Source organism: Periplaneta americana, chromosome 14 (assembly GCF_040183065.1).
Source record: "Periplaneta americana isolate PAMFEO1 chromosome 14, P.americana_PAMFEO1_priV1, whole genome shotgun sequence".
NCBI classification, from domain to species: domain Eukaryota; kingdom Metazoa; phylum Arthropoda; class Insecta; order Blattodea; family Blattidae; genus Periplaneta; species Periplaneta americana.
In genome coordinates this window covers 28,200,543-28,214,062 of record NC_091130.1, presented here as the reverse complement: position 1 = coordinate 28,214,062, position 13,520 = coordinate 28,200,543, and the positions used below count along the sequence as shown (strand labels likewise).

At 33.8% G+C, this 13,520-nt stretch overlaps 1 protein-coding gene across 1 annotated transcript in view; it reads right to left on the bottom strand.

Moving 5' to 3' along the window:
• The window catches only part of LOC138713206 (chymotrypsin-1-like), a 36,588-nt gene that overhangs the window by 5,584 nt on the left and 17,484 nt on the right, over positions 1–13,520 (bottom strand). Inside the window, exons 4-6 of the mRNA XM_069845109.1 lie at positions 8,988–9,123; positions 8,288–8,401; positions 2,308–2,451 (exon numbers count right to left, since the gene is read on the bottom strand). Of these exons, the coding sequence (XP_069701210.1) occupies positions 2,308–2,451; positions 8,288–8,401; positions 8,988–9,123 (394 nt within the window). The remainder of the gene's footprint in view (positions 1–2,307; positions 2,452–8,287; positions 8,402–8,987; positions 9,124–13,520) is intronic.

Here is a 13,520-nt window from a genome sequence, read left to right as displayed (position 1 = left end):
ACGTACTAATTATACACCTGGTAGCAGACCTTTAATGCTTGTCATTAAAGTACACCTACTCATTAAAGATCAGGTCTTTTAGCCAATGACGACTCAGGTTACAACTGTTCAGCCAATGACAGGTCAGCTTTCTACCGTTATAAAACCGCAAGTATCGATTATTCTCGGATATGCAATCGAAAGAGAATTAGCGAAAAGTCACGGAGGCTGGAAATCCAATACTGTCGCAGAAGGTTATGTTCTGTTACTATAATAATTAGCGTTAATTGTAAATAATATTCAAATAAATTCAATTTGTCATCTCGTTTTTCAATGTCTAATTTAATTTCAATGTTATCTCTGTAGGTTCTTATGGCCTAGCAAGGTCAATGTGGATATCTGTTCCTCGGAAAAAATCAATACTTTCGCGTCTGCGCACATCTCACAACATACGGAACATTGCTGAAGGTCAGATACAATTAAGATTAATAATATCAATTTAGAAATATGGTCGAGCAAAAAAGTCGTATGGAACTCGCCTATAATGGTAATTAAAAGCTCGTATGAAAATTATGAAACTCGCTTGCGCTCGTTTCATAAATATCCATACTCACTTCTTAATTACCTTCATTATAGGCTCGTTGCATAATGTACTATTATAACATCTTAGAACTTCCTAGTCCGGTGTACCATTCACAGGGACATTCAGTAACAAACAGGGCGATACTTTAGTTCAGGATTCAAAACATGCATGTTCCAAAACAAAAAAAAAAAAAAAAAAACAAAAAAACAAAATGGTATTCCATATTTGTAAGGGTACGTACATGTTGGAGCAATGATAAACGATAAAAGAAATGACCTAGCGACGCTTTGGTACTATCAAAGAATCAAGTGTTCATATCGGAGCAACGAGGACGCGGGAAGCGAACATTTTGATTTATCAGTAGAAGATATTCTATGCATCCACTTAATGAAAGAAGATATATAGGAAATATCAGCTGCTAACTTCAAGGTTAATATAACTTAAATACGTACAAAATTGAACCGTTTCTCATCCCAAAGATAGTATAAATTCGTTGTGTTGTGATTGGTTCTTGTGATCACATAACATATGACCGATAAATACACAACTGATCAATTTGCCAATATCTACAATAATTAATTTAATATGCCGAAATAATAATAAATCGATTAATATTCGTATATATTGATAACCACCGGTAATTATACAGATTAATATTATCTTAATCAGAGATCATATGAACGACAAGAGCGAAGAAAATGGTACTTTTCTTTTTCGTCGCTTTTATCGTGTATCTTCGCTTTTATCGTTACTCCAATATGCACACCTCAATGACAATGCATGCTTCAATTCTCTCTAATATCGAAAAATCGAAAAATCGAAAAATCGAGAGAGAATTGGGAGGACAAATTTAAAAGGTACGCAAAACGCGTCCTTGAAAGGGGTTCGGGGCTGCAAGAAACTAAATATGTGAGCTCCAAGCCTGTTGGCCACTAGTCTCACTCCGGGTTACGCTGCTCCACTGAAGGAGCTCTAGAATATTTTGAAGGGGAAGCCGAAATTGGACGTAACCTCTTAGGTACAACTTACGCGAGGGGGACGGAGATTTGATCAAGTGATCACGGAACGGGGCGAGGAGGAGATGGCTGGTGTTTGCCGTTAGGATCATCTGTTGTTCGATGTCAAAGCATGTGAAGACCGTCGGAAGAAGCGCCGTGAAATCTAAATCTGCTATTTGAGAGGTCCCTGTCCTTTCAAATTGCGATTAATTGAGTGACCTCGTATATTTAATAGACAATTTATATGTTCTGAACTAGGGCATACGTCGTTTATAATAAGGGGAATATATATGGGGAGGGGCATATAGGTCCGTGGCCCATTTCTTATAGGGCTCATCCCGACATTTGTCTTACGCCTTAGGAAAACCACGGAATTACCTTAGGCAGGATGAGTTGTCTTGTATATAAGAGACTAGCCAATTTGGCTATTATGTAGGACGTGATTGTTGTCATAAGCCTTGTTGAATCGTCTCAATTTAGAGACCAGCCATTTGGCTATATGATGGCTCAATTACGAAGAGGGGGGAGAGATGTAATTGTTAATTAATTTAGAGTAATTAGGGAGATTCTCTCTAACATAACATCGCTGCTTCTTTTATCGTTTATCGTCGCTCCAACGTGTATGTACCCTAACACTTCTCTACCTGTCACGTTACAACGGGGTGCTATTTTTGTTTTGCTAGCTGTACACTTTAATAGTGCGACTTGTACCTGTAATACATTTTGAAACACCCTGTGTTTACTCACACTGCATTGTCCTTTCCCTCCTTCTGGTACGCCTGCGCATATGTTGGTTGGGTGAGTAGCTCCATCATGGAGAGCGTTGCATTCCTCATCGGAGTACACGAGGATATCTACCATCTGCAGCTTGTCTGGGGCACTACCTCCAGTCTACAACAAGAAGGTGAAACTCAGAAAATTTACATATAGTGTATTTAAGAATTCATTCATCATCGTATGATTTGAATTTAATATGCATTGATTTACAAGTCACTGTTGATTTTTACATATGTACAAGTACAGATCATGATAGAAATGTGTGGTGGTGAAAAGCGGCAGCTGGTCTCCAAGATCGCAGAAAATGGTTACGCAATTTCTTCATAGTTGTCTTCACAGTCTGTCTTTCGGTCCTTATTTTTGTTCTATTGGGACTCATTAGTGTTATTGATTCTAAGCATTATTGCGTTAAATATTATTTTAGTTGAACTATTTTCAGTTTTAGTTTATGATCTTATTCTGTTTATCCTTTGAACGTCTGTAGTTTTGGGGATGGAAGTGAAAGTTTGTGACTCTACGTTTTCGACTTTCAATTATACAAAATTAAATATTTCACATAAAAGAAAATCATTATGTTTTATTCTTTTTCCAGTGGCTGATAAAATAATATTAATTTTTAAAATTAATTCATGGGGGCAGCTTTAACTCTACATTTTTTATTTACAATTGATATTGGAGATGTTCAGATAAGTCTATAGTTAATATTCAAATAAATGTTTTGTTAGATTCCCGTCAATTACTTATAAATTATAATATCATAAAGTAAAATTCTGTATATAATACATAGTGTACATATTTCTTGTATAAACGTTTTCGCCATTCTTTTAGTTTTCAATACAATAACCTCATGTGTGTGTGTTGTTTTAATTGTAATACAATAATATAATATTATTAAAGGTAAAATATTAAAACGTGAATATTGAAAGGCATGAATTATAAAACAATCTACGAGCTTTCACTTACTTAACATATAAAAATCAATTAATTTCATATTTTAATATTCATAGTTGGAAGTCGTATGTGAGGGAGCAGGTACTATGGTCCAAAGCGATGATAAGTCAGTATTGATAGTTATGAAATTAATTTGGATTGGACGGACCGCTTTTACAGCTCAGACTAAGTATGTAATAGTGGAGAAGTGGGTACAGTAAGTAAGGGAGAACAGTGAGACTTTTTTTATTAGATGGTAAATTGTGATGTTGAGATGTTGGTAATAGTGGAGTTACGTTGCACGAGTAAAGTAACAGTATTTGCATACTCGATTTGATTCTAGTTTTAAAGGTTAGTGATGAAAAAATAATTCGTAATTTTTCACTCTAGAAGTAAAATTTCGGGTTGTGTTTAATGAAGGCTATATTGGATATACAAAGGAAATAGAAACACGAATATTTTGTTACCTAATACTATGGTATTTGAGGTTATGTTTGGCAAAGTTTCGTCTTTCTTGTTTTAATTTTGAAGTGATGGCGTCATTTTTAAACGAACTATGCGTAAAGGGAACAGTGAGACATGCCATTGAAGGGTACACTGAGACGTCTCACTGTTCCCATGTACCAATGATTTGCAAAAACAAACTGTAATTATATTACATTTACCAGTAACTAACATTAAAAATGAACACACTAGTAACCAATTTAGGAACTGTAGCTTACAATAATGGATACATTACGTTTTAATGGTTTCATAAATAAAAAATTATTCACAAAATTTAAGAAAATGTTAAAAAATAATAAAGAATTAAATTAAATTCTTATAATTATAAGCTTTGTTGTCGCCAAAAATTAATTTCATTTTTTCGCAAAAGTTTGAATTGTCATGGAAAATTCACTTTTCCAAATGTTCCAGGTGTTTCAATGGTTTCGAAGTCAGACATCAAAATGATTCTAAATAAGCCTACAGAACATGTCAAGATAAAGAGACAGCAAGCTTTCCTTTTTTTTTTGTTCAAATAAATGTAAATCATTTTAATGTTCGTTAATAGACACTGGTGTCTCACTGTACCCTCCTGAATGGGAACAGTGAGACATTTGCATTTTTTTGACAAACAGGTATTGCATATTATGCCCTTTATCTATTAAAATGTTTGTTTATGTATTATTGTACTACATGTTTTAATGTCTATTTCTATTGCACTTGATTTTAAAAATAGTTGAATTATCACTTGCATACATATGTCTTAATATTTTGTGTCTCACTGTACCCACTACTCCCTACTTGAAAACAAGCACATTCTCCATAATAGAATTACTTTTGTGATTATCATAGTTTCATAGAAACAACACTAAACAAAACTTTACTACACCCTACCACTTAATGACACATTTCCGGCCATAAGTAGAGCCTATATTAAATAAATGTAATCCCTTTGGATGACTGAACCAACTCTCGATCTGTGTAGCGCCAGTTCTGATACATCCGGTATACTAGAAGGAAACGCATTGATGCAAGTACTGTAGGTTTCACCTCTATTTGAGATAACCAGATTACTTTATTAGAATGTGGAAATTCTGAAAATAAGTGAGAAAGTTCAATTGTTTATTATTCATTTCCTGTATTTTATTTTATTTATGTGGTAAGAAATGTATCATATAATATAGCAGCTATAAGTAACAACTCTAATACTCATAATTATGGTTTTTAAGATTAAACTACTTCAAGGATGACAGCGTAATTTTTATTGAGCGTTCTTATCGATAGAGAAGTTTGGGACCCAAAACTGACCAACATATGGCGAGGTATAGTCGGACCATCGGATCTGTGCCCCCGTAAGATATGCGAACTGAACTCTAATTCCTTCTTAGCCTCGGTAATTCATTTCTCTCCCTGCATTTCTATCTCTCTCCCTTTCTGTCCCCCACTACTCACAATTTTGGCCTTCTTGCGGAACAATTTACAATATTTGCACTTGCAGTCCAGTGTTGTCAACTCAACATGAATACTGTAGCACGAAGTGGCGAAAGAAATATTAAGCAAGTACGTAATAGCATTTTTCGATGAAGAGAAACAAACAGGTCAATATCTTTTTGTTATAAATCAGGCAACGAAAAGAGCAATTGATATCACAGGTGAGGCTTATTTTATTTCAATTGTTTATGTATTAAAATTACTTACTTAACTAATACTAATAATACAACATTTTATGTAATTTATATAGACAGATCAGAACTCCTAATAAAGAAAATCAGGAGAGAGGGAGTCTGTGCAGGAGATGAAAAGCTAGAATCACCAGGGAAGTACAGACCAAGGGAACTTTTAATTATTGTAGATGACATGAACCGATGTATTTTAAGAAGAAAGATACAAGAATTTTATACCGTTCAGAAAGAAGTTTCAACATTGAAGAAATTACTGAAGCTTGCGAGAGAAGTAATAATTTCCAAGGTTGGAGAGAAAAACTACGGAAAGTGATTCGAGACATGGGATTTAGGTTTAAAAATTATAGAAATACAAGATGTATTTTGATTGAAAGAAATAATATTATAGCATGGAGGACCAGTTATTTATGACACCGTTTGACGGAAGTTTGGCAACATCCTTATTCGGCAAGGTTCGTGGCCTGCTGTTTAACGTGGTGGGAGGCAAGCGGGTGGAATGGAGTGAGTACAGGCGTTAACTTTTCCTAGAACGACGACAGCGGTGAAGGGGCACAGATCCGATGGTCCGACAATAGTTGAGTTAGCAGATACATGATCCAATACTGTAATGTCCATATTACGAAAATGTCCATAATGTGGTAACGTCCATTTATGTAAAATGTCCAAAATCAGAAAATGTCCAATTACATAAAGTCCAAAGTTAAAATGTCCAAACTGGTCATGGGCCAGATCTGAAAAGGTCCAATTCTTAATTGAATATGATCCAATGCCTAAAATGTTCACTTGGAACGAAGTTGTGTGAAATGTCCTGACTTAATAAAAATATATTACTAATGAATAGTGATTAAAAAGTGTTACGGTAACTGTATTTAAAGTAGTTCAGTTAATTTATTCAGAATTGTTATAATAAGGCACTGAAAAAATGCATTAAAGTTCACCTTGATGATCATCATTTTCAGGTTGTGAGTCAGAATGTAATTTTAGGCGAAAAGAAATTTCTCATTCTGGTCTTTGAACTATTGGTATCTGGTTACAAGATTTTCCCCTTGTTGTTGATTATGAAGGTATTTTCTGCTCAGTGGATCTACATATTTGACGAAGTCCATAATTTCTTCTTCAAAATTATCATTGAGATTTACTACAAAGTACTAAGAATTTTCGAAGTCTTTCATTTCCATAACAACAAAAACATTGTTTTCGTAAGTTATAATCAATTGTGTGTCACCTTGGAAACACTCCCTTCTAGAGTTTTTTCTCGTAGTATTGCTTTCATACGTTTTCTCCCTTTTTAAATAAACATTTTTGTATAATTGTCCATTTTGTCTTTTGGACTTTTTTGCACTTTGGACTTTTTTGTTTATTGGATATTTTAAATTTGGTTATTTCTACTTTTGGACTTTTTGCTTATGGACTAAATACAGTGGCGGCTCCTGCATATTTCTTAAGAGGAGGAAAGAAGTTAACAGCGCAAAATGACACCTTCTTGAGAGAAACATGCTACAAATTAGCCCACATGCATACATGTAACACCAGGTAGTGTTAGGGTTGGCCTTCTCTTTCGTATAGCAATAATCTGTTCTTGTAAACTGAGTTTCCTAAATTGTCCAAAAAGGTTTTCACTTCCATTCATTGTTGGATAATTGCACAAATTAACAATTACAAGGAAATTCACAAACTCGCAGCATTTTAGCGCACACTATAGCATCACACGTGTTGGTAGAGACCAGCTACTAACATATAACCAGGACCGTTTTACGGAAGTGGGAATGAGAAATAATCTGTTAGGAAAGCGAGAACACTGCACCCACTCACATGGTCTGTGTTGCCACATGCATATTTTACAAGTTCAGTATCACATGCTTTTGAAGAATGTCAGTGCTTGTAAAGTCATACTATCATTATTGTTCAAAGCTGCAGGTGGCCAAATATTTTGTTGTGTTAAAAATATTGTAGTTTGGAGTACTTTCAATTTAAAATATATTTGTACAAAACTGACAACTTGGCTGTTATCTTATCTAGTAGACAATGAATGGAAGTGAATTTCGGGGGAAGTGAATTTCAGATCTGCGATACTAACGTAGAACTACTTCCTCTTTGTTTTATATAAATCTAACTTCAACTTTCAGATATCCTCGAAAGTTTCAAACCATGAGTAGTAGCTTATATAAAATGCAATGAATAATATATTTTGATTTATGATTTAAAAAAAGTTTATATGGTGTCTTTCATAGCTTCGCGTTAAAATTGTTTTTATTGTGCCTCCTCCTAGATGTGTTATAGTCTGGTTGAATGCAGCATCGTTAGATGACAGCGGTAGCGAGTTTGTTGCAAGACCAGTCGGTTTCTATTTCCCGCCCATGCGCTGATTCAGAGGAGGATCTCCTCCCTTACTGTTCATTCACTTGCTTTAAAACTCTGCTTCTTACTCTGGCCGCTAGTGCGCTGTTGTCTATGTGTGTGAACTGCAGTAAAGGAGGAAAGGATTTGCTTTCCTCCACAAAAACAATCTCGCATCTTTCTCACAGTTTTCTAGCGACATATGAGCGCGTTTAAACTCGATTAACTGAGGTTTTCTTATAGCTGTGAACTTAAAAATTATCGAATCTTCCTCTAATTTCAAGGCACATATTTTATTTGGTATTTACTTTCAAAAGAAGAAAAATGTGAGGAGGACGTTCCTCTCTCCCCTCTTCCGAGAAACCGTCACTGACTAAATATCATGGACGAATACGTATCTGGACTTTCCTGTATGGACTTTTATATATTTGAACATTTTCGTTTGGACCTTGTCTCTGGAAATGGGTAGTTGAGGTAGGAATTCAGCATTTAGCCAAATTCGTTGGATTTCAACTTACTGCCAAACGTCCCCATCCGATGACAGTGGCAGGAGTTCCTCCAGGGGTCTCTACGCCTTGTCCAAGGAGAGGAACCGGCTGAACATAACTCCCGAGCTCTAGAGGCGATGACAGCTGTAACAACGTGGAGAAATAATGATGATAATAATAATAATAATAATAATAATAATAATAATAATAATAGTAATAATAATGATACTAATAATTATTATTATCCTGATATGAGAGGATGAAGGCCTAGGTCTTCATCCATCACAATAAAATATTGTATGTTGTGTTCTACAGTTCCTTATACTTATGGCTTTTAAGGAACCCGGAGGTTCATTGCCGTCCTCACATAAGCTTGCCAACGGTCGCTATCCTGAGCAAGATTAATCCAGTCTCTACAATCATATCCTACCTCCCTCAAATATATTTTAATATTATCCTCCCATCTACGTCTCGACATTACTAAAGATCTTTTTCCCTCCGGCCTTCCAACTAACACTATCTGCATTTCTGGTTACGCCCATACGTGCTACATGTCCTGCCCATCTCAAACGTCTGGATTTAATGTTCCTAATTATGCCAGGTGAAGAAAACAATGCGTGCAGTTCTGCGTTGTGTAACTTTCTCTTGTAACTTGATCCTTCTTAGCCCGAAATATTTTTCTAAGCACCTTATTCTCAAACACCTTTAACTATGATTTTAGAGATTTTACCTTTACAACTGCAATGTCATTTATCCACTGGTCGTAGGGGTCGTACCCTTCATGCATAGTGTGACTGGCTACAACCCTCCTCTGTCCACCAGAACTCAATGACACTGTTCCAGCCAACACTGAAAGACCTACATATCTGTAAAAGGAAATAAAAGCCAACGTAGGCTACATCTTACTTGTTGTTTGTTTAATGTGAAAAAGAGAATTAATCACGTAAGATATTGAAAATTTATTTAGCTTTTATTTTCCTGGACAAAAATGTAAATAGACTTACATAAACATTAAATAATGATTTGGGTTGAAAAACAATAATTGATATGACGTCAAAACATGTAAATAAATAATTAAATAAATAAATAAATAAATGAATGAATGAACGAATAAATAAGTGAATAAATAAATAAATAAATAAATAAATAAATAAATAAATAAATAAATAAATAAATAAATAAATTTATAAATACAATAAATTTATAAATAAATAAATAGAAATCTATAATAATAATAATAATAATAATAATAATAATAATAATAATAATAATAATAAATCTGTAGCCGAAATTTTTCTGGTAATTTTCGATTTTACAAAAATAATTGGTCCTAACATATATAATTAACCGCCCTGAAACCGAAAATCGCTTTTTTGAATTTTTTTTTATGTCTGTCTGTCTGGATGTTTGTTACCTTTTAACGCGATAATGGCTGAACCGATTTACATGAAAATTGGAATATAAATTAAGTTCGCTGTAACTTAGATTTTAGGTTATATGACATTCAAAATACGTTATTTAAAAGGGGGGTGATAAGGGGGCCTGAATTAAATAAATCCAAATATCTCGCTTATTATTGATTTTCATGAAATATGTTACATAACAAAAGCTTCTTTACAAATGATTTCCGATAAATTTTATTGCTTGCAAAAGTTTGATAGAACTGATATTTAATGAGATAAATGAGTTTGAAAATTAAAATACAATGCCATCTAAGACGGTGTAACGAAATGAAAATAAATGACTACGTCTATAAGGGGCCTTGGACAACAACAATCGAAAGCTATGAAAGATAGCCTACAGAGAATGTTTCTGTGTTTGTATGAAGTAATTAACCGATTTGTATAATTAGTTATTATTTCACCATTGGAAAGTGTAGTTTCCTTCGATGGACATAATGCTATAATGTTATTACAGTAACTTCTGAGTCGTCTCTGGACCAAAATGACCGCATTGTAATTATTTAAATACAATTTAAATTAAGTAACATATTAAACGATTTGTCCTTCTATCAAACACGAATGTTCTCTGGATCAAACGTCCTATTTTAATTATGTAATTACTTTATATTTATTTCTAACAGGTGCAGCGGATCGCACGGGTACGGCTAGTAAGTAAAAAAATAAGTAAAATTAAGTGGGCCTAAATCTGCTGTTCATTTGTTTATTTATTTATTTATTATTTAAATTTAAATATATAGAATACAGAATATAATTACAACTATAGAAATAGAAATAAAATAATACAACCAATATAAAAAAGGAGATACAGTAAAATTAACAAAATTTGAACTTATGAATGCACGTTATTATTCACTGCAAAGATCACGACGAAAATGAACATCACGGCTCAAGCATGTGTTTACTAGTATAGCTTCGGAATGTCGGGAGTTGACTGTACTCCAGGAACACGCTGCGAAGACCTGTTTGTTTACATCCTTGTCCGTTGCATTATCTATGTAATAGTACGCCGAACACTAAGTTACGGAAATTGAACATATGCGGATATCACTTGAAATGATTTTATATTGCAAGAAATTCGTTCTATAGCACATGACGTTATTCATGCGAGATTTAGTACAAGAGTCCACACCCATGGAGTAACGGTTAGCGCGTCTGGGCGCGAAACCAGGTGGCCCGGGTTCGAATCTCGGTCGGGACAAGTTACCTGGTTGAGGTTTTTTCCTGAGTAGTCCCTCAACCCAATTTGAGCAAATGCTAGGTAACTTTCGGCGCTGGACTCCGGACTCATTTCACCGGCATTATCACCTTCACCTCATTCAGACGCTAAATAACATGAGATGTTGATACAGCGTCGTAAAATAACCTACTTAAATAAACAATTTAGTAGGCCTACAAGATATTTCTATTCGTGTTTCTTTAAGATATTGCATGTCGCTCATCATTGAAACCCCACTAATTTTCTATATGTTTATGTAGAAATTCCCTAAAATGTAGATTATTTAATTTATTGATTGAATGTTCGCATTGAGCGTCATGGTATGGAGGCTACGTAAATCCATGCTAAACGTCGAGTTAATATCTTCATAATTTTCAGATTTTGATGGTACTGGTTCTTTTGGATTACTTTCAACACACTTTCTGTGAATTTTGGTACTGCAGTGCCTTTGGTATTTTCCTAGTACCCGGTACTCGTTACATAGACCATTCTTACACTAAATCTGGAGTAATTTAAGCTTATCAATCAAATAAATGATTCTACTTACTATTTTTTATATGCTCACCTGTATGTAATTTCTATTTTATACATATTTCATTGTTATTTTCCATCCGAAGATCATTATGAAAGATGAATATTATTTAATATATCCTATCTTTCTTCAAATTGTGCTTATATGCCACTAGTGGCTTGTGCAGCAAATGCTGCTGCAAACTAAGTTCGTTAGACGTTCAAATAAAAATTTTTCAGATTCATTTTCAATGAAGAATACTTGTCTTTTTGATAGTTATTTGCTTCCATAATAATGAAACATACTCCCCCTGAATGGATTTTTTTAGGCCAAATAATTTTTCTTGAACCTATCCAACTTCAGTTTTTGAGTTTCAACGCGAAAACGCAGGTATCAATGTCAGGACGATAGCAGAAGCTATTTCAGGTCATTGTGGATTGTAGGCAAAATTTAAAAAATGACAGGTTTGCTAAGCTTTCGAACAATAGCATATTCGCATAGCTGCTGCATGCAGAACTTGAAATGTAGAGCGTAAAATCATTTTATCCTACTAAGAGATCTTGCTGAAATGATCTGGAGATTACAAAATTTTCTAGGCCTCTTATTTTATCAGTAAGTAATACCTTTTGATCTTTCCTTAGGAACTGTAATTTTTGCGCTCTCTCGAGCCGATACTGAAGACAATGACACATATCAATATCTACACTACACCGCCATTAAGTATATGAAAAAGACCAGCCCCACTGGGTTAATAAGTATAAAAACATTTGATTTTTAATAACAATATTATTATCTTACGTAAGTTTTGTAGTTATATATAGCAGCCACTCGGTAAATTATAGAAATGAAGATCTAAATTAAGATATTCTCTACATTTACTTACATAACCTCAAAACGTTTCACTTTCATGTCATCAATATAGCTCAATATTATGTAAAATTAATGAAAAATAGATGCATCATGATATTAACTATAATAATATTTAATTTCTAATGGTAATAATGTCATCAAACCACTTCAAGTTTCGTAGATTTGAATATCCAATACACAGCTGTACTCAGAAAATTATACACTGCAGAATCAGTTTTTAATAACAAATTGAATTGAGCTCTAAATATGTCGGCAATCCTGCAGGTCATGGCCTTCGTGTAATAGCCTATTGTTTATTGTAGTGTGTGTTTTGTTCTGAAATTCAATCAAGTCGGCCGTGATTGAATAAAATTAGTTCTCAAAACTGACAACAGATGGATTGTAGAAAATAGGAAAATTATGTAGGAAAATTGACATTTCACTGAAAACTACTACTTTTCCGAAACACTTTGGATGCCAAGCATGAAAATGAGGGGCCATTTATTAAAATCCGTTCAGCCGTTTTCCCGTAATTTCCATTACCAGTTCAAATTATATATATATAGATAGATGTTAAATTTAACTTGTTTTCATAAGTTAACAATGATGCACATTGGGAGTAACATATAAGAAATTATTTTACTACACAGTCCACGCTATATTCACGTTGTTTTGAAATGATTAATCGAAGATGGTTTGCTTATTCTTTATTACATGCACTTGTATGTAATTTCTTGTTTCCTGTATTTCTTAAAATAATGTTATGTGGCATGTTAGTTTTTATTTGTCGTTATTTACTTAAAAATGATGCGCCAAAAATAATAATAATTTCGTACACACTCCACATCCTATATATTCACATTTGTTTTTCAGTGATTTATTAAAGAATGTACCAGTACCTTCAACTCAAATGAAGGGTATACGGGAATAACGATCAAGGTCCACTTTAGAAAGTTTCGAGAAAAACGAATTTTAAAGTTTAAGCACTTAATACTTAGTTATGTGCGTACTTAATAGAAATTGACGTAGTGGAATGTCAAGAATGATGATTTCTTATTACTAGCTAGACCACATGATAGTACTTTCTTTCCACTATAAGATAGCATTATTAACTCAATTTCGATTTTTGATGGATCTTGATCGTTTTTCCCGTGTACCCTTCAAATGTGATGGACCGGTTAATTATTATAAATTAATTGCATGAAGATTTGGGGGCCAAGTCCC